Source organism: Lepidochelys kempii, chromosome 7 (assembly GCF_965140265.1).
Source record: "Lepidochelys kempii isolate rLepKem1 chromosome 7, rLepKem1.hap2, whole genome shotgun sequence".
NCBI classification, from domain to species: Eukaryota; Metazoa; Chordata; order Testudines; family Cheloniidae; genus Lepidochelys; species Lepidochelys kempii.
The window spans coordinates 126,607,470-126,629,083 of NC_133262.1; the positions used below are offsets into that span (position 1 = coordinate 126,607,470).

At 46.1% G+C, this 21,614-nt stretch overlaps 1 protein-coding gene across 13 annotated transcripts in view; it reads left to right on the forward strand.

Annotated features, from left to right (window-relative positions):
* The first annotated feature begins 797 nt into the window (after window positions 1–797).
* Window positions 798–21,614, forward strand: part of ALDH18A1 (aldehyde dehydrogenase 18 family member A1) — a 79,330-nt gene continuing 58,513 nt past the window's right edge. For 3 of the 13 annotated variants that reach the window (XR_012160103.1, XM_073354706.1, XM_073354708.1), the window contains exon 1: window positions 19,821–20,685. Coding sequence is in view for 2 of the 13 variants with exons in the window: in XM_073354706.1 (XP_073210807.1) it covers window positions 20,658–20,685 (28 nt within the window). In the remaining 11 variants the exon portion in view is untranslated. The other 10 variants (XM_073354712.1, XM_073354714.1, XM_073354711.1 and 7 more) reach the window with 10 other exon arrangements.

Sequence of the window (21,614 nt, forward strand, 5' to 3'; positions counted from 1 at the left end):
AGCACATGCCCCAATCTCGGTTACAGGGTGGGTGCTATCCTTCTGGATCTCAGTTGTAGAGTGCATGCTATCCGTCTGGGATTTGATTGCATGGCACGTGTCACCTATCTGGGTCTCAGTGACATGGCATGTTCCACCTCGCTGAGAAAGTGCAATAACAAACTTTATGGTATGCAGCGCTATCGTAGCCATATTGGTCCCAGGATATTGATCTGAAAAAAAGCACCGTGTAAGCTCAAAAGTTTGTCTCTCTCACCAACAGAAGTGGGTCCGGCTATTACCTCACCCCCCCTTGTCTCTGTAACAGCTTTATTAACCTTACAGCTCAGGAAGTTGCCAGTTCACACATGGATCGCATATGCAACTTGTCTGTTTCCTGGCTCAACGTGTTTCCAGAGTAAACTTGGTCCCTTACCATTTTGTTTCTAATTTGTATTTGACAAGGAAATAAAGCTTTCAACCACGGGAACTTTCTCTCCTCGTGGGCCTGTGGGGGTCCCCCAACGCAAAGGGGCAGCTGTTATCTGCCTGGGCATCACCCACATGCCTGAGGCTGGACTTTGGGCCTGCAGTTACCCAGATGGCGGCTCAGACCCAAGGCCACGCACCGAGGAGCCACAGGCCCCGGGGTGCCCTGAGCCCCAGGGCGGGCGTGTGCCACCAAGTCAGCCCGGGACTGCAGGGGCCCGCGGGGAGGCGGTCAGGGGATGGCAGGCAGCAGGGGGGGGCTAGGCGGGAGGTGGCGGAGGTTCCGGCGCCCTGTGCGCGTGAGGGGGGCGGGGCGGGGCGGGGCGGACCGGAAGTTGCCCTTCCCCAGAGGGGGAGCTTGCCTCGCTCGCTCGCCTCAGGCGTGCTGCGCCGCCTTCCCTGACACCGGCGCAGCGCAGCGGCCGGGCCTCCGGGCGAACGGAAAGTACGTAAGTGGCTTTGCGAATGGGGACTGTCGCGGTCCGGCGGGCGCGGCCAGTGGAGGGAGGCCCGGTGCCGGGGGGCGGGGTGAGGTGCACCGGGAGCTGGGTGTAGCGGGGGGAGTGGCGGGGCCGGTGGAGGAGGCTGGCCAGGAGCTGGGGGCACCGGGGGGGCGGTATGACTAGTGGGTGTAGGTGGTGGTGGCGGCGGGGGGGGGGCACCGGGGGGGGCGGTATGACTAGAGGGTGGAGGTGGCGGGGGGGCACCGGGGGGGGGCGGTATGACTAGAGGGTGTAGGTGGCGGCGGGGGGGGGCACCGGGGGGGGCGGTATGACTAGAGGGTGGAGGCGGCGGGGGGGCACCGGGGGGGGGGCGGTATGACTAGTGGGTGTAGGTGGCGGCGGGGGGGGGCACCGGGGGGGGCGGTATGACTAGAGGGTGGAGGCGGCGGGGGGGCACCGGGGGGGGGCGGTATGACTAGTGGGTGTAGGTGGCGGCGGGGGGGGGCACCGGGGGGGGCGGTATGACTAGAGGGTGGAGGCGGCGGGGGGGCACCGGGGGGGGCGGTATGACTAGTGGGTGTAGGTGGCGGGGGGCACCGGGGGGGCGGTATGACTAGAGGGTGGAGGCGGCGGGGGGGCACCGGGGGGGCGGTATGACTAGTGGGTGTAGGTGGCGGGGGGCACCGGGGGGGGGTGGTATGACTAGAGGGTGGAGGTGGAGGCGGCGGCGGGGGGGGCACCGGGGGGGCGGTATGACTAGAGGGTGGAGGTGGAGGCGGCGGCGGCGGGGGGGCACCGGGGGGGGGCGGTATGACTAGAGGGTGGAGGCGGCGGCGGGGGGGGCACCGGGGGGGGCGGTATGACTAGAGGGTGGAGGCGGCGGCGGGGGGGACACCGGGGGGGCGGTATGACTAGTGGGTGTAGGTGGCGGGGGGCACCGGGGGGGCAGTATGACTAGAGGTTGGAGGTGACGGGGGGCACCGGGGGGTTATGACTAGAGGGTCGAGGTGGCGGGGGGCAGTATGACTGGGGGGGGCACCAGGGGGGCACTGACTAGAGGGTGGGGGCGACGGGGGGCACGGGGGGGGCGGTATGACTAGAGGGTGGGGGCTGCTGGAGGGCATCCAGGGTGTGTGTGGAGAATGCCAGGACCTGTGGATATGGGGGTGTGGCGGGTGCTCGATGATCTCTCAGCCGGCTGCGGGGTGTATTGGGGTGACTTCGTGCCCCAGGTCCCCTCCAGCTGTGAATCTCACAATCTCATTTGCCGCTTCCCAGTCCGGCTAGGCTGACTGCCCTATCCTGGCTGCTCCCGGACCCCCTGGTTGGGCTGGGACAAGCCGGCACTGCTGCAGTGACAGCAAGACTCCTGTGCTGGGAAGGGAAGAGGAGCCTGCCCTGGATTGGGATTGGTTAGCTGAACCTGCTCCTGGGTTGTTTTTCTTGGGACAAGGAGGTGTGCTCCTCTGTCAGACAGATGGAGGAGGGAAATAGAGACAGAGGAGGAGGGACTCTCTTACTACCATGGTGAAGGCTGCTGAGGGACACTGAATTGCCACGTGCTGCCTGGTCCCATAAGCAGAGCAGTTGGCAACTCTTGTACACAGCCCTGTGGCTGTTGTATGTCATCCTAAGATAATGGTTTATAGAGAAAACTGTTCCAGATCCCTGACCTGTACTAGGGAAGGCTCCTACACCTGTAGTGGGGAGAGGGGTGGCTAACCTGTTGACTTCAGCAGAACTTTCTTAAGCATTTTTAGCAGAGTGACATTAACATGACTAGTCTGTTTCCTTGTTCCTATTCAGCCTGTGGGCAGCAGTCAAGTAGCAGTTTTACTCTGCTGTTGCTTTGGAAAGCTGTGAGTAGCAAAGGCAAACTTTTTGGAGTTATGCTTGGTAGAGGAAGGTGTGAAAAAAGGAGTCTGGGCTTTGGGGTAAAATAACAGCCATCCTTACATTTTCAGCAGTCAGTTTGGGCAGAGCATTAGTGAGTCTAACCCCTGCTGCTGTGGGGGTGGGACCCCGGGGCGTGGAAGAGGAGGGCCCCTTTTCTCTTCCAGCAGCTTGAGGGGTGAACTTCAAACTTATGATACGTAATAGGCTGAAGCTGACTTTAAAATAATTAAAAAACAAGGCCCAGAAGCAGCATCCTGAAAGATTTTTCAAGTACACGTCCTGAAAGTTGAGGTGATACACCTGAACCTCATTGGTGCGTCCCATTAATGTTTTGTATTTGCTTCTGGCAATGGGGCTTAGTCCTCTGAATAGGAGATAAACTGTTCAAGCATTTATACCAGGTGACATTCCTGTGACACTTAACAGTTGTTCCAAGGTTTTAGTGTAATGCTCAGTGATAAGATTGTTGCAGTTGCATAACCCATCTCCACAAAAAGAAATAATAGGCTCAAATTAGTACAGCTTCTGCAAGAATAAATTGTGTGCCTCTAACCTGCTCATTGTTTGAAAGCAGTAATGTAATAGTAAATAAAGATGACCCAATGGATGTACTTACAAATTACTTGAATCACAGATTTTTTTTGAAAATCCCAGTAAGAGATCAAGTTTAAAAATATGTTATGAAATGAGGGGTGTAGTCTTATTTTAGATAAGAAATGGTTACGCTGTAGGATTAAAATATGTTGCCATAAACACTTGTCCCAGCCCGAACTCTCCTTCCCTCAGAAAAACTCAGGCTATAAATTATAATACTGTAGTCCAGCTTCTGTCCTTTCTCTAGTTTTATTTTGATTGCACTGATCTGCAAAGAAATATTTTGAGTTAAATAATATTTTTATCTCTCTTCATATGTAATGTAACTCTCTTCTGTTGCATATATTTTTTTAAAAAAGACCAACGTAGTTTCCATACCTTATTCTTTGAAATTAAAATGAATTTTTATGTTTGTTCTGTTTCCTGCTGCACTATAATAGGTTTAAAAGAGACCCAGCAATGGTGTTTTTGATGACCAAGACCACTATTTTATAGGTGAGCACCAGCTCCTCTGTAGTTAAATAGAAAGGACTTCCCAGCCTTAACCATGCCATTTTAGAAGAGTTGTCCTTTATCTGGATTAGCTTGAAATTTGGTGTGACTAATGAGGGTGCAAAATAGAGTTAGTGATCCGAATTTGGAGTCATTTGACCAAGGGATTCCTGAGATACAGCTTCTGGGAAGAAAAAGCAGCTTGTTTTAAGATTGACAGATTCTAACAACTTCATATTTTGTACACACGTTGAGGAGTGTATCAACTGATGGTTCTGGTTGGGCCACAAAGGATCTCAGTCACTAAAGTCTTACCCCAGCTAGTGCATGGGACCCACTGTTATGTATTCTTTGTACATAGTAAGTTGCAGGGCTTCTACTAATAGGCCAGGCTTCTGTACCTGATATGGACTGGCCACAAAGCTTCCTTCTCAACATGGGAGACACCAGATGTGTTCGCTGTAAGATCCTTTAATACTCTCCCAGGTAGGGCTGAAGTTAACTTACATAAGGTGTTGCACACAGCGCCACCGGTGGCTGAACAATAGAATACAATTTAGCGTTCCATCACACCCGCTACCCCTGTGAGTAAGCAATATTGAAAACGCTGTTATAGTGGACCACCAGACCTGCTGTAGCTTTAGACCAGTATTTATATTTCAGTGCTCTAAAATCTGTGTAGTTACTTGGCTCACTTTGAAATTTGGTGTAACTTGTGAGGGTGGTGGATAGTCCAAATTTGGGGACCTGTGACAAAGGGGTTTCCAAGATACAGGCCCTTCCAAACTGCTTTTCCTAAGGTTTACAGTCTACCAACATTTTTTGCCCAGACATGGGGATCAAACCAGAGCTCTAACCCTGGCAACAGGAGTCTCAGTTGTTCAAGGATTACGCTCAACTAATGTTTGACAACCATTGGTCCCTTTGGTAGATCAGAATATTTGCCAAAAAGTTTAGTTCTTTAGCTCTAGAACATTCTTAAAATAAGAAATTACACTGAGCATGTGCAGACAAAGGAGCCCAGGGAGTTTATAGCAAGGAGAGCTTCACTGCAACTGGATAGCTCAAGGGGTTAAGAAGTAACCTTTGACCCTAGCTGGGTGGTTCAGGGGAGATAAACTGATCCTAGTGCAGAAATCAGAAAAAGGTCTGAAGACTTGTTGCTACAATCTCTCTTGGGTTTTTTTTTTTTTTTTTGTGTGTGTGTGGGGGAGAGAATGGGGAATGTAATCAAAGTATTGTTGAAGGGGAAAAAAAGTAGTCATTCACTTACCTGCTGGAGGAGGAGGATTAGGTGGCAGTGCAGGAAATAGGGGGACTGGAGTGAGGAGAGAGAGGTAATGGGGATGGGAGAAGGTTTGGGAGGGTCAGGTGGAGGAGAGGGTGGGGGCACTCGGTCAGGGAACTTGGGGGTGAGTTGTAGGGGAATTGGGGGAGAAAAGGGACAGGTGCACCACAAATTCATTCCAATATCCTTCCCTCCTTTGTGTATGTGTCAAGATGGAGGGGGGCGGGGAGGGACTGAACCCTTCACCCTAACTTCATGTGTGTGCTGGGATTTGGGATGAGGGTCTGAGCCCATCTCTTTGCCCCCAGTGTGAGCCTGAATCTTGGGGGGAGAGAGGGGGCTCTTCCTTCTGGAGTCTGATCCCCCTCTCCCTGCACCCCAGGTGAGCCAGCATTTGGCAAAGTCCTGACCCTCTGGGTGCGGAGGTGAGAACAGGCATGCTAGGAGATGCACCAAGAAGACAGTGCTGTGACTGCCTGTTCTCCACTCCTCACTGTATACTTGATGCACATTGTCAAAGTCAGATTCAGGACTCACATAATTTGTCAGACCACTCTGTTTATTGGCAAAGCGCTTTGCTAATGCACCCAGATGTGAGCCCCTCTCTGAGGCTCAAGATAACTTATTTATACAGCTAAGCCAAAGCCAATTTAACATAAGAGACAAAAGAAAGCAGAAACTGACAAATATACATACATATCTTATTTGCATACTAACGTTTACTAATCTCCTAGCTCAGTAGGAGTTCTAAGTTAATTAGTTTGAGGACCCATTGTCTCACACTCCTTAATGTTTCTCTTCCTGACAACTATATTTCAATAAACCCTTCAAGTAGCATTTCTTTAATGAATTATAATTTCAATATAATTCATTCTACTTTCACGACATCATAGGTTTCTCATGTACTGGGGGGGGATGGGCACACTCACTGAGATGAATTGACAGGTTTCAGAGTAACAGCCGTGTTAGTCTGTATTCGCAAAAAGAAAAGGAGTACTTGTGGCACCTTAGAGACTAACCAATTTATTTGAGCATAAGCTTTCGTGTAGCTCATGAAAGCTTATGCTCAAATAAATTGGTTAGTCTCTAAGGTGCCACAAGTACTCCTTTTCTTTTTGAAATGAATTGAGTAGCTCACATGTCTCAGAGCTACTGTTTCAGGTTTCAGAGTAGCAGCCGTGTTAGTCTGTATCCGCAAAAAGAAAAGGAGTACTCGAGGCACCTTAGAGACTAACAAGTTTATTTGAGCATAAGCTTTTGTGAGCTACAGCTCACTTCATTGGATGCATACAGTTGAAAATACTGTACTGGGAGTGGATGTGTCATTAAACAAAGTAAAACTATTTCCTCTTGTTTATTTCCCCCCCTACTGTTCTTGTCAACTGCTGGAAATGGCCCAGCTTGATTATCACTACAAAAGGGGGCCCCCCCCGGTACTCCCCCACCCGCTCTCCTGCTGGTTATAGCTCACCTTTCCTGATCACTCTTGTTACAGTGTGTGTATGGTAACACCCATTGTTTCATGTTCTCTGTGTATATAAATCTCCCCACTGTATTTTCCACAGCATGCATCCGATGAAGTGAGCTGTAGCTCACGAAAGCTTATGCTCAACTAAATTTGTTAGTCTCTAAGGTGCCACAAGTCCTCCTTTTCTTGTTTCACGTTTAGTCATTCAATGTTACAAATCAATGGTTATAATCTATTTAGGAAGGATTGAGTGGACAAAAGGGGAGGGGGAGTGGCACTCTGTCAAAATGTCATTACCTGTTTGCAAGTTGCTGATTACATTCAAAATTGTTTTCTTCCAAGTTATGGATCAGTGTCCTCACAGATAAAGCACAAGATGGGGTATAAACTTGTGTCTGCTACAGACCTCTAAATTGCACTAGGGAAGAGGGTCGGCTCCTTATGCATGTCTATATGATGAGTAGGGAACAAAAGTTGCATGACCAAGGGGGCACTTCAGTTTGAGTGATATATGCTGGAGGTCTCATGCTTCTAGTACTAAAGTACCCTTGGAATGTCTAAATATTATCGATGAGTTTCCTAACGCAGAATTCCCCTGTGTTGCAGGCCAATTTTTTTTATGTCAGATCTCTTCATGACAAAGAAGAACTTATCACAGAACTAAAAATTAAGGGTAATTTAGGTGCAAGTGATCATGACTTGATCACTTTTACAAGGTGCAAACAAAATCCAGCTCAGTGGTGTATATATATTTGGTGCTTAAAAGGGCCAATTTTACAAAGCTGAAAACAATTAAGAGCCAGATCAGCTGGGAGAAAGAACTTAATCAGAAAAATGTCGGTGATAATTGGGAATCGTGTAATGCCCAAAAAGCTACACTTCTCCATTGCTGATAATTTTTAAATCTAAAAATTCACATCCCTGAAACAGTTATGATGACCTGCAATGCCAGTGTAAATACTGCTAGGTCGATGGAAGAATTCTTCCGTCAACCTAGCTATCACCTCTCAAGGTGGGGAATTTACTACAGTGATGGAAAAATCCCTTCTATAGCCAGCGAGAAACTGCTGAATTGGAATTCATTTGCAAATTGGATACAATTAACTTAGGCTTGAATTAGTCATTATGCAAGGTAGCCTATTTCCCCTTGTTTTTTCCTACTTCCCCCCCCCCCCCCCGACGTTCTTGTAAAACCCTGGATTTGTGTTGGAAATGGCCCACCTTGATTATCATACACATTGTAAGGAGAGTGATCACTTTAGATAAGCTATTACCAGCAGGAGCGTGGGGTGGGAGGAGGTATTTTTTTCATGCTTTGTGTGTATATAATAAGATCTTCTAAACTTTCCACAGTATGCATCCGATGAAGTGAGCTGTAGCTCACGAAAGCTTATGCTCAAATAAATTGGTTAGTCTCTAAGGTGCCACAAGTACTCCTTTTCTTTCTATAGCTATGTAAAGAGTCTACACTGTGTTAGAGAGTTTATTCCTTCACTCTCCCACTTCACTGGTCCTTCTCGTACGAACAGAGAGCAACAATACCCAAAGTCCGAAGGTGCAAACAGTTCGATGTTTATTGGGGTGAACTTCCAGCAAGCTTAAATCCAAGTTCCTTTTTCCTTATTTTCGAATCCTAACTTACTTCCTGTTTGCCCCTAATTTATATAGTAATATTCTTAGCTATACCTTAACCAATCATTCTACTGAAATTTACCTAACCAATCCTAACATATTGTAACATGATTAGCTAACCAATTATATCCCACCACCTTAATGAGTTTACACCGAGCAAAATTAATTCTACAGCAGACAGAAACAATCACAGAACCAGACAGAGACCGTGCAAATAAACAATAGGAAAGTGGGAACTATAATGACAAAACAATACAGAAGTGAGGATTTCACAATTAAATCTATAAAGACATAAGGGTTTCCCAGCTGTGTCTATTGATAAGTGAGTTCTTACCAGACAGAAAATTATCAACCTAAATTTCCTTTTACATCTTCTAGGCTCTTCCCTTTCTCTGTAGGTGATAGATCGGATCCCCTTGCTAACAGCCCCATATTGACTAGTTTGGAATGTGAGGATGTGACCGTACGCTTCCCAGCTTATGGCTGCCTCTGCTTCTTAGCCAAAGGCATTGGCCTAAGAACAGGGCCTCAGACTGTCACAGTGAGAGAAGGCCCTTAGAGATTCTTTCTTGTATACCTCTATTACTAGCTAAATGGTAAACATATACCTACACTCTTAGAGTATAGACCTTTACAGGCAGGCCTGAATATCTATATCCTAACACTCCACCCCTTTTTTTTTTCTTTTGGGATCCTCCTGCCCAGGGAAAGCATAGGACATATGGCGACACATTTCCTGAAAGGGCCAGGCATCAAGGTGGAAGGTGTCGATGCTCCATCTGTCCCACTGCCCCTTGTGTAGTACACGTGCCCTGCACCTTCTCTCGTATGGGCATACTACACCTATTCCAGTTAGTGTTCCAGACTTCCCAGTATAGTGGGCCCGAGAAGGTTGGGTCCGGGTTGTCTAGTACACTGGGAGGGGGAGGGCTTACTACATTACTTATAGGTTATAATTCCTGGCTGTTCTCTAGGGAGTTGTGCCCCCTTGATCATTTCCATATGCAACATAACACAAATGTAGTTAACAATACACCAGCTGCTGTGATAATCCGCAGCAACACTGAAAGTCCTGACCACTGCTGTATGGTCCAAGATCCAGCCCTGGTGAGTATGGCTGACTGGGGTTGGGGAAATGAAGAGGGAATTGCTTGGTTGCATGATTGTAGTAGCATAGCGCAATGGCACTGAGCACTGGCACTGTTTTCCACAGGCGGTGGTGACTTTAGCTGACGTCTCACTCCTGAGGGGAACAGAGGCAGAGAGAGCACAGCTGGTGGTGCTGTCCCAAAGCTGCCTGGGCCTATAGGCCATTAGTCTGTGTACTGCAGTGGTGCTTGCTGAAGGTACCACTGGGTGGCATGGGAAAGTGTCCGACTGCAGAGGAAGAAATAAGGCAGCCTTCCCTACAGACCTTTGGCAGGTGATTGCAGAGTATCTCTGTGAAAGTTTCATTGAGACCTCTCATGAGGTTAAGGGACATCCCTGGGTACACAAACAAACTGTTCCACACACTTTCCACCCTCTTGGAACTCTAGAGAGGGGTGAAAAACAGGTAGCAATTCTGCCTTTGTTGGTTGTGCTAGAAGAGGTGATGGTACAAGTAAATTAATGAAAAGACAAAAGATGTATCCTGCTACTTTGGTGTTGCTATCCCTGTAATTGAAAATTTATCTACACATGTACCCGAGGTTCCTTCTCCTACATCGAGCTTGAGTGGTGGGATTGGCTGGACTGTGGTAGAGGCAAAAACAGGTCCAGGCTCACAGTGCAGCTGAATACTCCAGTCACCTGTTGCCCATACTCCTTTGCTTTCTCATTCACCACCTCTTCCTCTCTGCTCACAGCAGAGACCTGTGACTCGGAGGTATCTGCAGTGCTGTTGGGGAGCTGGGGGTGTCTCTGCTGAGTAATGGCATACAGCGCCTTGTAGCAGTGTCGGGTCTGCAGCTCGGCACCATATTGATCATTGGCTTTCCTGACCATCTGGTGTGCCTGGCATAGCTCCCTGGCTTTCACGCAGCACTGCTGCTGGTCCCTGTCGCGACCCTTGTCCTGCATCCCTGAGCAATCTGCTCATAGAGATCTACATTTTTACAACTGGTTCGGAGCTGTGCCTGCATAGCCTCTCCTCCTCGCAGGCCCAGGAGATCCTATATCTCCTGTCTGCTCCAGGCAGGAGCATGTAGCCAGTATGGTCAGCTGGGTGGTTGCACTCAACAATGGAGAGCTGCTAGGTGTGCTGCCAAGCCAGGCAATCAGGAAAAGGAATTTCAAAAATTCAAAGGGCTTTAAAGGGGAGGGCGTGGCTTCTGGTCTCTGTGACCCCTGGCAGTGGAGTTCACAATGGTGATCAGAGCAGTCAGTGTGGGGCATTGAGGGACAGCTGCTGCAGGACAGATATGGTCGACATAAGTAATGCAGTGTCTGCACTCACACTGCATCAACCTAAGTACATCGACTATGGCTGTATGCCACACGGGGAGTTAGTGTTACTATGTCGGCATAACAGGGCACTTGCAGCAATGGGAGACCAATTTGATTGTAGACATGTACACGGCTAGGTCAATGTAAGCTGCCTTGCATCAACCTATGTAGTGTAGACAAGGCTTGCACAGCTGTCTAGGTGTTTGTGGGGTAGAGTTTGCCTTCCTCTGAAGGCATGGGCATAGGATGGACTGGAGTTGTTATAACAATACACTCTCAATTGGAGATTGCCTGTGAAGAGGGTGTGCAAAAGGGACTGAATCAGTAAAATCTTGTTAGCGCCTTACTAATTGTCACCTCCCATTACTGATGATAAAATGACCTGCTATAATTGGAAGACAAGTTATTGGTGCTCATGTTTGAGGGTGGCCAGAGTAAGACACTGATCCTAGCTATAAAACCCATGCCATTTGATCCTTCTCTTGGAATACTAACAAATTTGATACTTGAGTATGGACCTCAGTGAGCTGTAGCTCACGAAAGCTCATGCTCAAATAAATTGGTTAGTCTCTAAGGTGCCGCAAGTACTCCTTTTCTTTTTGCGAATACAGACTAACACGGCTGTTACTCTGAAACCAGTTTTTGATAGGTTTTCCTCTTAGAAAACTTTCATCTCTAGCATTTGTACTTTTCCAGCTACCTCCTCTACGGAATATGAGCACATCTCTAGGTGTTTATTTTGCTTTAGATAATCAAACTGTATATAATGTGTTAACAAGGTTTGCTAAGAACTTTATTTCTGTCTTTATTTACTCATTCAACCAATGACTTGCTGTTTTATAGTTATTTTCCCAGACTGCAGGGATAGCCTCCTCCCCCTCTTCAAAGTTAACATACAGACTTAAAGGAAAACTGCACTGAAACAAATTTCAAAAGTCAGTCACAGAAATTCTCCTTATAAAAATCATCATCTTGGCAATCTGATATGGAGTTAAACCTATGTAATGTAGCTCCAAAGGGCTGTATTGTAGGTTCTGTTTATAAAAGAAACAAATTCTGGTTGATGATGATTGAACCACGACAGGTCACAAATAGCAAAAGTGATCGACAGCAGCATTTAATGTCTCTGTCTTTCCTGTGTTCACATGGTGACCTGTATTCCCTTTTTCATTGTTGCAGGCATTGCAGTCCCATGATCCAGAGCTCCCCCTATCAGATACTGACCAGACTGCTGTGAGGATATCCAAATACTGAATGTTGTGTGTTTTAAACCTTCAGAGTCTGAGCAGAGTCCAGGCACTGCCTTTGGCTTGGGGTCTGTAGGTACACCGTTGGGGCGTACATCTTCTGTCTGGCACCAACCTACTGGTAGCTGAGACTTCGTCGTCCAGATGCCTATCCCCTGGGACCAGTGCTGACTCCTCTTTAGCATAGACATCCCCTCTCCCAGAACTCAAGAGTCACGTGGAAACTCTTTGAGTTCACAGGCTAACTCTCCAGGGGCATGTGATGCACATGCACACAGACTTTGCCCAGGATTCTAAAACGTTATTGCTCTTTACTTAATAGCATGAGAAACAGATCTATACAAAAATAATGAACACTACTACGCAGTTCCCTCCCTCAGTTTTCTCACTCTTCATAACATTCTTTGGGCGGGGGCCAGGGTCCTCTGGGGGTGTCCAGGATCTTTCTGCTGCACCTCGTTGCTTGATTTCTGAACAATGGAGCCTCTCCCAGCTAAATGAGCTTGCTTTAACCTTAGTCTATCAGCTAAACTGGGTCCCTGTAACAAGGCAGCACTGGGCCCTCCTTGGTTCTGCCCCTGCTGTGCCCACAAACCAGCCAGAGATCTCTGCGTTGGTGAAATCATCTGTGCTCTTTATTTACAGTATACTTTCCCACCACCTTCTAGCTACAAACAGCTTCAGTATTACAGCCTCAGGGACTGCTAGCTCCTGCAGCCAGCAAAAAAGAGCCCCCATTCACTCTAATTCAGTAGTTCTCAAACTTTTGTCCTGGTGACCCCTTTCGCATAGCAAGCCTCTGAGTGCAACCCACCCTTATAAATTAAAAACACTTTTTAATGAACACCATTATAAATGCTGGAGGCAAAGCGGGGTTTGGGGTGGAGGCTGACAGCTCGCAACCCCCCATGTAATAACCTCATGACCCCCTGGGGGGGTTCCGACCCCCAGTTTGAGACCCCCTACTCTACTTCTCTGGCTCTTCCCTTTCCTTCTTCCTTGGCGTCTTTCTTGCCAGCCTTTATATAGCCCCTGGATAATGAGGCCAGCAGCTGTTCCCCGTTTGCCAGTCAGGCCTGGGCTTACTCAGCCAGCTCCAATTCCCCTTTCTTGATTGGAGCTGGCCTGACAGAGGCCTGGCTGAGATTTCCTTAGCCAGCACCCTGTCACAGTCCCACACTACAAAAGTATGCCTATATCTTCCTCTCTCCTGCCTAAAACTTCCTGTATCTGCCTCCAAAGCCTTCACCATGAGTCTTCCTTAAATCACTGATTTGTCGCCTCCATCTTTGTCCTGTTTGGAAATTTTCCACTTTCCAAATGCCAGCCCCTTATTCATAGATTCTGAGGCCAGAAGGGACCATGGTGATCATGTCTGATCTCCTGTATAACTGGGACCCTACCAAATTCGCAGTCCATTTTGGTCAAGTTCACAATCATAGCATTTTAAAAACCGTAAATTTCATGATTTCAGATATTTAAATCTGAAATTTCAGGGTATTGTAATTGTAGGGGGGCTGACCCAAAAATGATCTGTGGGGGATGGGGGGAGGCTGGGATTGCAAGGATATTGTAGCGGGAGTTGCAGTACTTCTACCCTTACTTCTGCGCTGCTGCTGATGGCGGCACTGCCTTCAGAACTGGGAGGCCAGAGAGCAGTGGCTGCTGGCCGGGAACCCAGTTCTGAAGGCAGAGCAGCCAGCAGCAGCGCAGAAGTAAGGATGGCCTGGTATGGTTTTGCTGGCGCAGCACTGCCTTCAGAACTTCAACAGCCACCGCTGTCTGGCCACCCAGCTCTGAAGGCAGTGAAGAAGTAAGGGTGGCAATCAATGTTCCCTCTAATTTTTTCCACCCATGTGCAGAATAAATTTTGTTAGGACCACCAGTAGAAACAAAAAATACCTAGATATATTTTTAAAAAGTTACTAACAGATAATTACTCTAGCCAGGACAAGTTAGGCATTTTAGATCTCATTACTCAAAGAATTAAGTTTAAGTGTAAGCGAGAAATAAAAACAATGAAATGCATAGACCAGTCAAAAAACTAAAATAACACACTTTGAAAGAATAAAATTGTTACAGAGAATATATTTGAATTGCAGAAAGTACCAAGAAGTAACAATAACAGTGTTGGAAAGTGTGTGACACACAGACTCTGTGTGTGTGGGTGCGCGCGTGTGCTGGCTGTTGGGGAAGTTTCTGAGAGACACCTGTCTGCTGTCTTTTTAAGGCACTCACTGAAAGCTCTCCTCGCTCTGTGGAGGTGCAATACATGGGGAGGAGGAGAGACTCTGTGTGTGTGTGTGTGTGTGTGTGTGTGTGTGTGTGAGAGAGAGAGAGAGAGATTGTGTGCTGGCTGCTGGGGAAGTCTGAGAAACCGTGCACTGTCTCTTTAAGGCACTCAGGAAGGCTTATTCAGATATCAGAGCTGCTGCGAATCCTGATGAGCCCAGTCCCTTCTACCCTGCTCTCTGGAAATAAGATACAGGAGCTGGGGGAGGGGGACACCCTGACAGCACCCTCCCCCCCTTCCCTGCTCTGCACAGCCAGCAGGAGGGTCCTGGGAGCAGCTTCAGGAGTGATGTGGCTGCAAAGCAGTGTGGGGGAGGGGCACCTGAACACACGCTGCTGGCTGGATGTGTGTGGCTCTGCTAATCAACTATGCAGCACTTGAATCTCTCCTGGTAGCCGCCCAAGTGCACAGCTTACAGGGAAAACAGGTGGCAATACCGCAACCGCCCTGCAATAACCTTGCAGCTCCCCTGCAACTACCTTTTGGGTGAAAACCCATTTGAGAAATGCTGGTCTCTCCCATGAAATCTGTATAGTATAGAGTAAAAGCACACAAAAGACCAGATTTCATGGGGGGAGACCAGATTTCACAGTCTGTGATGCGTTTTTCATGGCCGTGAATTTGGTCGGGCTCTATGTATAACGCAGACCAGAGAACTTACACTCTAGGAATTATTTTGGATCTTTTTTAGAAAAAAGTTCAATCGTCATGTAAAACTTGTCTGTGATGAAGAATCCACTACAACCCTTGGTAAATTATTCCAATGGTTAATTGCTCTGTTAAAAAATATTACACCTTATTTCTAGTGCTAATTTGTCAAGTTTCATCTTCCAGCCACTGGATCATATTAACCTTTTTGTTTGATTGAAGAGCCCATTATCAAATATTTTTTCCCTATGTAGGTACCTTATAGACTGTAACTAAATCACTCCTTAACTTTCTCTTCGCTAAAATAGATTCAAGGTGGTCAAATTATTTATCACCAAAAGGCATGTTTTCTAATCCTTTAGTCATTCTCGTAATTCTTCTTTGAATCCTCTCCAATATATCAACATCCTTTTTGAATTGTGGACACCAAAACTGGACATAGTATTCCAGCAGTGGTTGTGCCAGTGTCAAATACTGAAATAAAATAACCTCTCTACAACTCAAGATTATGTTTATGTATCCTAGAATCACATTACCCTTTTTGGTCACAGTGTCACACTGGGAGCTATGTTCAGCTTATTATCCATCATGACCCCAACATCTTTTCTGTCACTGCTTCCCAGGACAGAGACTCCCAAGATGTAATTATGGCATACATTCTCTGTTCCTGGATTTATACTTTTAGATTTAGCCATATTAAAACTCAGTTTATGTTTGCACCCAGTTTATCAATCTATCCAGATCGTTCAGTGTCAGTGACCTGTCCTCTTCCTAATTTACCACTCCCCCAATTTTTGTGTCATCTGCAACATGTATCTATGATTTGTTTTCTTCCAGGTAATTAATGAAGATGTTAAATAGCATAGGGCCAACAACTGATCCCCAGCAGGACCCCACTGGAAACACCCCTACTTAATACTGATTACCTGTTCAGTTATATTTTCGGACCTAATCAGTTAGCCAGTATTTATTCCAGTCAATGCAATGTTAATTTTGTATCATTGTAGTTTAATCAAAATGTTGTGTGGTACCAAGACAAATGCCTTACAGAAGTTTAAGTATGTTACGTCAACACTATTGTCTTTATCTACCAAACTTGTAATCTCCTCAAAAAAAGATTGCGTTAGTCTGACAGGATCTATTTTCCATAAAACCCTTGTTGAGGGTTCTCCTTGCTTCAGCCAACCTCCTTAATGGCCGTACTATGACCATAGTATCATAGTGGGTATCCTAACTACTCCGTACTGTGCCTAGTTCAGCAGCTGTGTTCTACAGGCCCTGCCAGCCCAGCATGGATTCCATATTTACATAGAAACGTTCAGTGATACAGCAATTTCATAATAACGTCATAATATCAACCAGAAGTTATAATTTATGTAGACAGATTCCCTGATTCATCACAGGAGAGTTGGTAGGAATTGAAATATGCTAAGGGACTTTGGCACCATTTCTGAGCACAAGGAAATTGGAATAATCATCGGAACACACAGCTCTACATCTCCTTTATGTTTAACATAACATCACCTTCTTGCAGCTGTCTCAGTGCCTGGCTGTGAAATCAGCACCTAGATGAAGAGCCTCTGGCTAAAGCTGGATGCAGGCAAGGCTAAGGTGATGGGGGAGGGATAGCTCAGTGGTTTGAGCACTGGCCTGGTAAACCCAGGGTTGTGAGTTCAATCCTTGAGGGGGCTATTTAGGGATTGGGGCAAAAATTGGGGATTGGCAGGGGTTGAACTAGATGACCTCCTGAGGTCCCTTCCAACCTTGATATTCTATGATTCTAATGTTTTCCTAGACAAATTGGAGGATTGGGCCAAAAGAAATCTGATGAGGTTCAATAAGGATAAGTGCAGGGTCCTGCACTCAGGACGGAAGAACCCAATGCACAGCTACAGACGAGGGACCGAATGGCTAGGCAGCAGTTCTGCAGAGAAGGACCTAGGGGTGACCGTGGACGAGAAGCTGGATATGAGCCAGCAGTGTGCCCTTGTTGCCAAGAAGGCCAATGGCATTTTGGGATGTATAAGTAGGGGCATAGCGAGCAGATCGAGGGACATGATCGTCCCCCTCTATTCGACATTGGTGAGGCCTCATCTGGAGTACTGTGTCCAGTTTTGGGCCCCACACTACAAGAAGGATGTGGATAAATTGGAGAGAGTCCAGCGAAGGGCAACAAAAATTATTAGGGGACTGGAACACATGAGTTATGAGGAGAGGCTGAGGGAACTGGGATTGTTTAGTCTGCAGAAGAGAAGAATGAGGGGGGATTTGATAGCTGCTTTCAACTACCTGAGAGGTAGTTCCAGAGAGGATGGTTCTAGACTATTCTCAGTGGTGGAAGAGGACAGGACAAGGAGTAATGGTCTCAAGTTGCAGTGGGGGAGATTTAGGTTGGATATTAGGAAAAACTTTTTCACTAGGAGGGTGGTGAAACACTGGAATGCGTTGCCTAGGGAGGTGGTAGAATCTTCTTCCTTAGAAGTTTTTAAGGTCAGGCTTGACAAAGCCCTGGCTGGGATGATTTAATTGGGTATGGGCCCTGCTTTTCAGCAGGGGGTTGGACTAGATGGCCTCCTGAGGTCCCTTCAAACCCTGATATTCTATGATTCTATGCTGGTAGGTTCAATCAAAACATCTATATTCATCATGCTGTCATTTGGACCTTATCCTTTAAGATGGCTCAGCATATTCCTGTTATCTTTGGGGAATGTGTTTATCAGGGTGTTCTGGTACCACCTTTCTGGAATGTGCTTGCGTGAATGCTTTGTGCCTTGCATTTCTTAGGAATATGTGCTTTTGCAATATCAGCCCTATGCTTGCCAAATTCTGTGAGCAGGGCCTGCCTCTTGTTCACAACTTAACTTTGCTTTATATCAGCAAGGTTTTGACTACTTTAGCCTGGGCCTGAGGCCTCTGATACATGGTCTTATGTTTCAGGCCCTCTTCCTACTACACTCTCTGCTCTCTGCTTGCTTTCTGGTGTCAGAGTCTGTAGTGTCCACAAATTTTCAAGCTGTTCACTGCAGCCATGAGGGCTAGAAATTTACTTCTTTTAAAAAAAGAATATGAAAGTTAAAATTCTTGGGTAATGCAACCTCAGTAGCTGAAGCTTTAATAAAAACACTAAACATTGTGAGACCTATGCTAATCCTAATAGTTTGCAACACTGGAATTAATTTGGAATTACACTAGCAAAATAGGACTAGAGTCAAAGTGGGTGCAGCCCTGAGGCTGCATAACATGTGTCTGAATCAAGCACAGAAGTCAGCTTGCATTCTGTAAAGTCTGTGAAGTTGAAAGGAACTATAGAAAGTATAAACTATTAATTACCAAAAAAACTAGAGTGCCTTCCCCTTTAACTTAGCAACTGGACTGCAAACTGATGGGGGAGAGGAAGTCAGTAAAGAGCAAACTGTCTCTCTCTCCCCCATGGTGAAGGGATCTGTGATGTTATGGGAAATGGGAGGAGGAGATTGGAGTAAAGGTAGAATTGAGGGCCAGTCTGTCCCTGAAAGCAGGAGGAGGGCATCTGCAGCCAGTCTGCAACCATTATCAGAACACTAATAGGCCTGGAAAGAAGAGGAGGGTGCAGGATGGGAATCTAGCATGCTGCACACTAAGTGTGGGAGTAGCACTGTCTGGCCTACGCTGGGGCTTGCCACCCATAAACCACTTGTTGACACTGCAGTTTTAAAACTGGATTTTGTGCTGCAACGTGGAGTAGAGTTACATCAGCTGCTGGGACAGGGTTGGAGAGGTGTATGCTGGTGGGAGGGAAGAGTTTAGAGTGAGGTTACATCAGCTTCTGGGATAGCTCTTGGTACACTCTGGTGGAGCTGATGTGGCTTGTACCGCCAGAAGCTCTGGGATTGGCTGCTGCAAATGAGCTGTGTCTGTCTTCAGTTGAGACTGCAGAAATGTAGTCTGTCTCCTGCCTTCATTGCAGCTGCTGTTGGCTTCACTGCTGCTTCTGTCAGAAATTCTCTCACATCACAGCAGGACGTGTAAGGTACAGAAACGAATTCTCTTCACCGTTCTGAACGCTCTGCACATGGACTGACACTTGCAGGTGATAGGATTTGTGCAGAGCGATAGATTGCATCTGGTAGTCTGTGCTGAGTTAGCTGGACTAACTTCCTGTCTATGCTTGAGTGGCCATTGTGCCTGCCAATAACATAGTTTACCCCTTCAACAAGGTCTGTCCTATGCAGGTTGCAGGATAGTTTAGAGCAGGGCTCTGAGGGTCTATTCCAAACTCTGCTGCAGATTGGCTGTGTGACCTGGGCAAGTCACTTCATTTGCAAAAGAATTGCATTTCATATTTGAGATACTCGGATTAAAAGCACTATAGAAGTGTGTACTATATTTATTCTCTTACTGAAAGAAAAGGTAGGTTTTTGTTCCTCTTATAGGGATCCCTGATGCCTTTGGATGCCGATTTCTCTGGTCCAACTTCTTGCTGGAATGGATTCCTGACATCCTGGGATACATTTTATATTCTATGTTGTTCACATCTGGCCCTTGTAAACCATTATAAAGCCCGAGTGAATTTATTCACTAGCTGTGGGCAAGACCATGCTTTATTCTGAGCCCCCACTTGATGTGAATCATAGCTGTATTTATACAACTATGTTTTTGGGGCTGAATTTTCTCATCTTTGTCTTAGCACAGAATCTCTTAAGGAAAGGATTATTTTGTGGGTGGGAGGCTTTTAGTGTAATGTCCTGTTTCAGCATTGAAAGAAATGCAAGTGCTTTTAAAAAATATAAAGGAGTACTTGTGGCACCTTAGAGACTAACCCATTTATTTGAGCATAAGCTTTCGTGAGCTACAGCTCACTTCATCGGATGCATACTGTGGAAACGTGTAGCTCACGAAAGCTTATGCTCAAATAAATGGGTTAGTCTCTCAGGTGCCACAAGTACTCCTTTTCTTTTTGCGAATACAGACTAACACGGCTGTTACTCTGAAACCTTAAAAAATAGATGCATTTAAATGCTTTTGTTTTTATTTTTTAAACTTAAACTGTAAGGAAACTAAATACAAAAAAAGACTGCAACAGTAAGGTTAAGACTCTCAATACGTCAGGAAAAGCCAAGTTAAATCCCCAGGGAAGCACTGACTCTGCTTCATTGTCCCATTGTCTGTGGTATAGATGGTCTAGTGGTAAAGGTGGTAGCTTAGGAATTGGGAGACCTGGGTTCATTTCCTTGTTCCACCACAGGCTCCATGTGTGATGTTAGGGAAGTCACTTTTAGTCCTTTTGTTCCCTATCTGTAAAATGGGGGATAATAGTACTTAGGGGTATTGAGAGGATAAATGTGTTGAAAGATTGAGATGCTCACATACTCTGGTGATGTGGGCCATAAAAGACCCATGGATAGATATGATCTCTCAACACTGGGTAACATGTTCTATCTGGAAAAATAATAATACAAGGGTGACTTCTCTCCTCTCTCCTCCCCCCCCTCCCCTGCCCCACCATGCCTTCTTTTAAATGGGGGTTTCCAATATTTAGTGGAAAATTTCTTTATAGTTTAGTTTGTAGCTACTAGTCCAATTAATCTAGTCTATGCAGGTTCTTATATCACCCTCATGAACTTTAATATTAATGTCTTCCAGAAGTGTATTAAGCAACGTATCTAGCATATGTGACATGTTTTCTACTTCCTTCCTCTTTCTCCTCAAGGGGAAAAATAAATGAAGTTTAAAAAAAATTGGCTTGCTGTACCATATTTGTTATTGAAGGGAAGATGAAGAAATGTGCTTTGCACTTGGTATGGAAAATGGTGAGGTTTGAGTTGGTTCTTAAATCATGTCCATTCTGCAGCCTTCAACTAGCCCCTAAAAATCTGTCCCCTTCACAGATGAGCTTTTATCTTTGATGGACAGAACTTTTTGTGATCCTGGCCCAGATACCTGAGTCTCTTGTGTTTGCCTTGATATAGATTTAAGTTCTTTTGACTATTCTTTTCCCTTCAAATGTCTTTCCTCCTCCTACCCCCTGCTCTTGGCTTCCTCTGTTCCTTTTGAATTTGTATTCTCCCTCCTTCTTTCCATACTGCTTCGCCTCTGCCACAGTTTCTGTGTGATGTGGGGAAGTCTCTTAAACCAAACTTTTCACAAGTGATCACTAATTGTATTCTCATTTGCTGGATGCCTGACTTGAGTTCCTGGGGTCTGATGCACAGAAGTGCTGAGCATTCACAGCTGTAACTGAAGTTGATGGAAGCTACGATTTGAACATATAAAGAGCCATATAATGCTAAGTACTCTGGAAAAATTAGGTTCTAGGCATCTCAAATTGGGCATCCAAAATTAGTGGACTCTTTTGACCTTTAATTGTTTTGTGTGTCCGTTTCCCACCTGTAAAATGGGGATAATACCCTTTCACATCACAGAGTGTTTGTGAACTACTCAGATACTATAATGATCAGCATTACAGAAAAGTCCATTAGGAAATTAATAATTCGGTCTTGGGTTCAAGTAGTGTGCAGTGAATAAGGCATATGACCACACACTGAACAACAAAGAGAAAACTATTGAAGAACTGGTCATTAAGTGAGCGTAGTCTGTTCTGTCCACTGAACGAGATAGGGGCCCATGAGAAAAAACAGCATGTAATCATGTAAGTGAAAACTATATCGTAATTCAGCCCTCTGTATGTATGCATAAAGGTTGCACAAGCAAACTTAGTTCTGGCATTTCCTAACTTTTG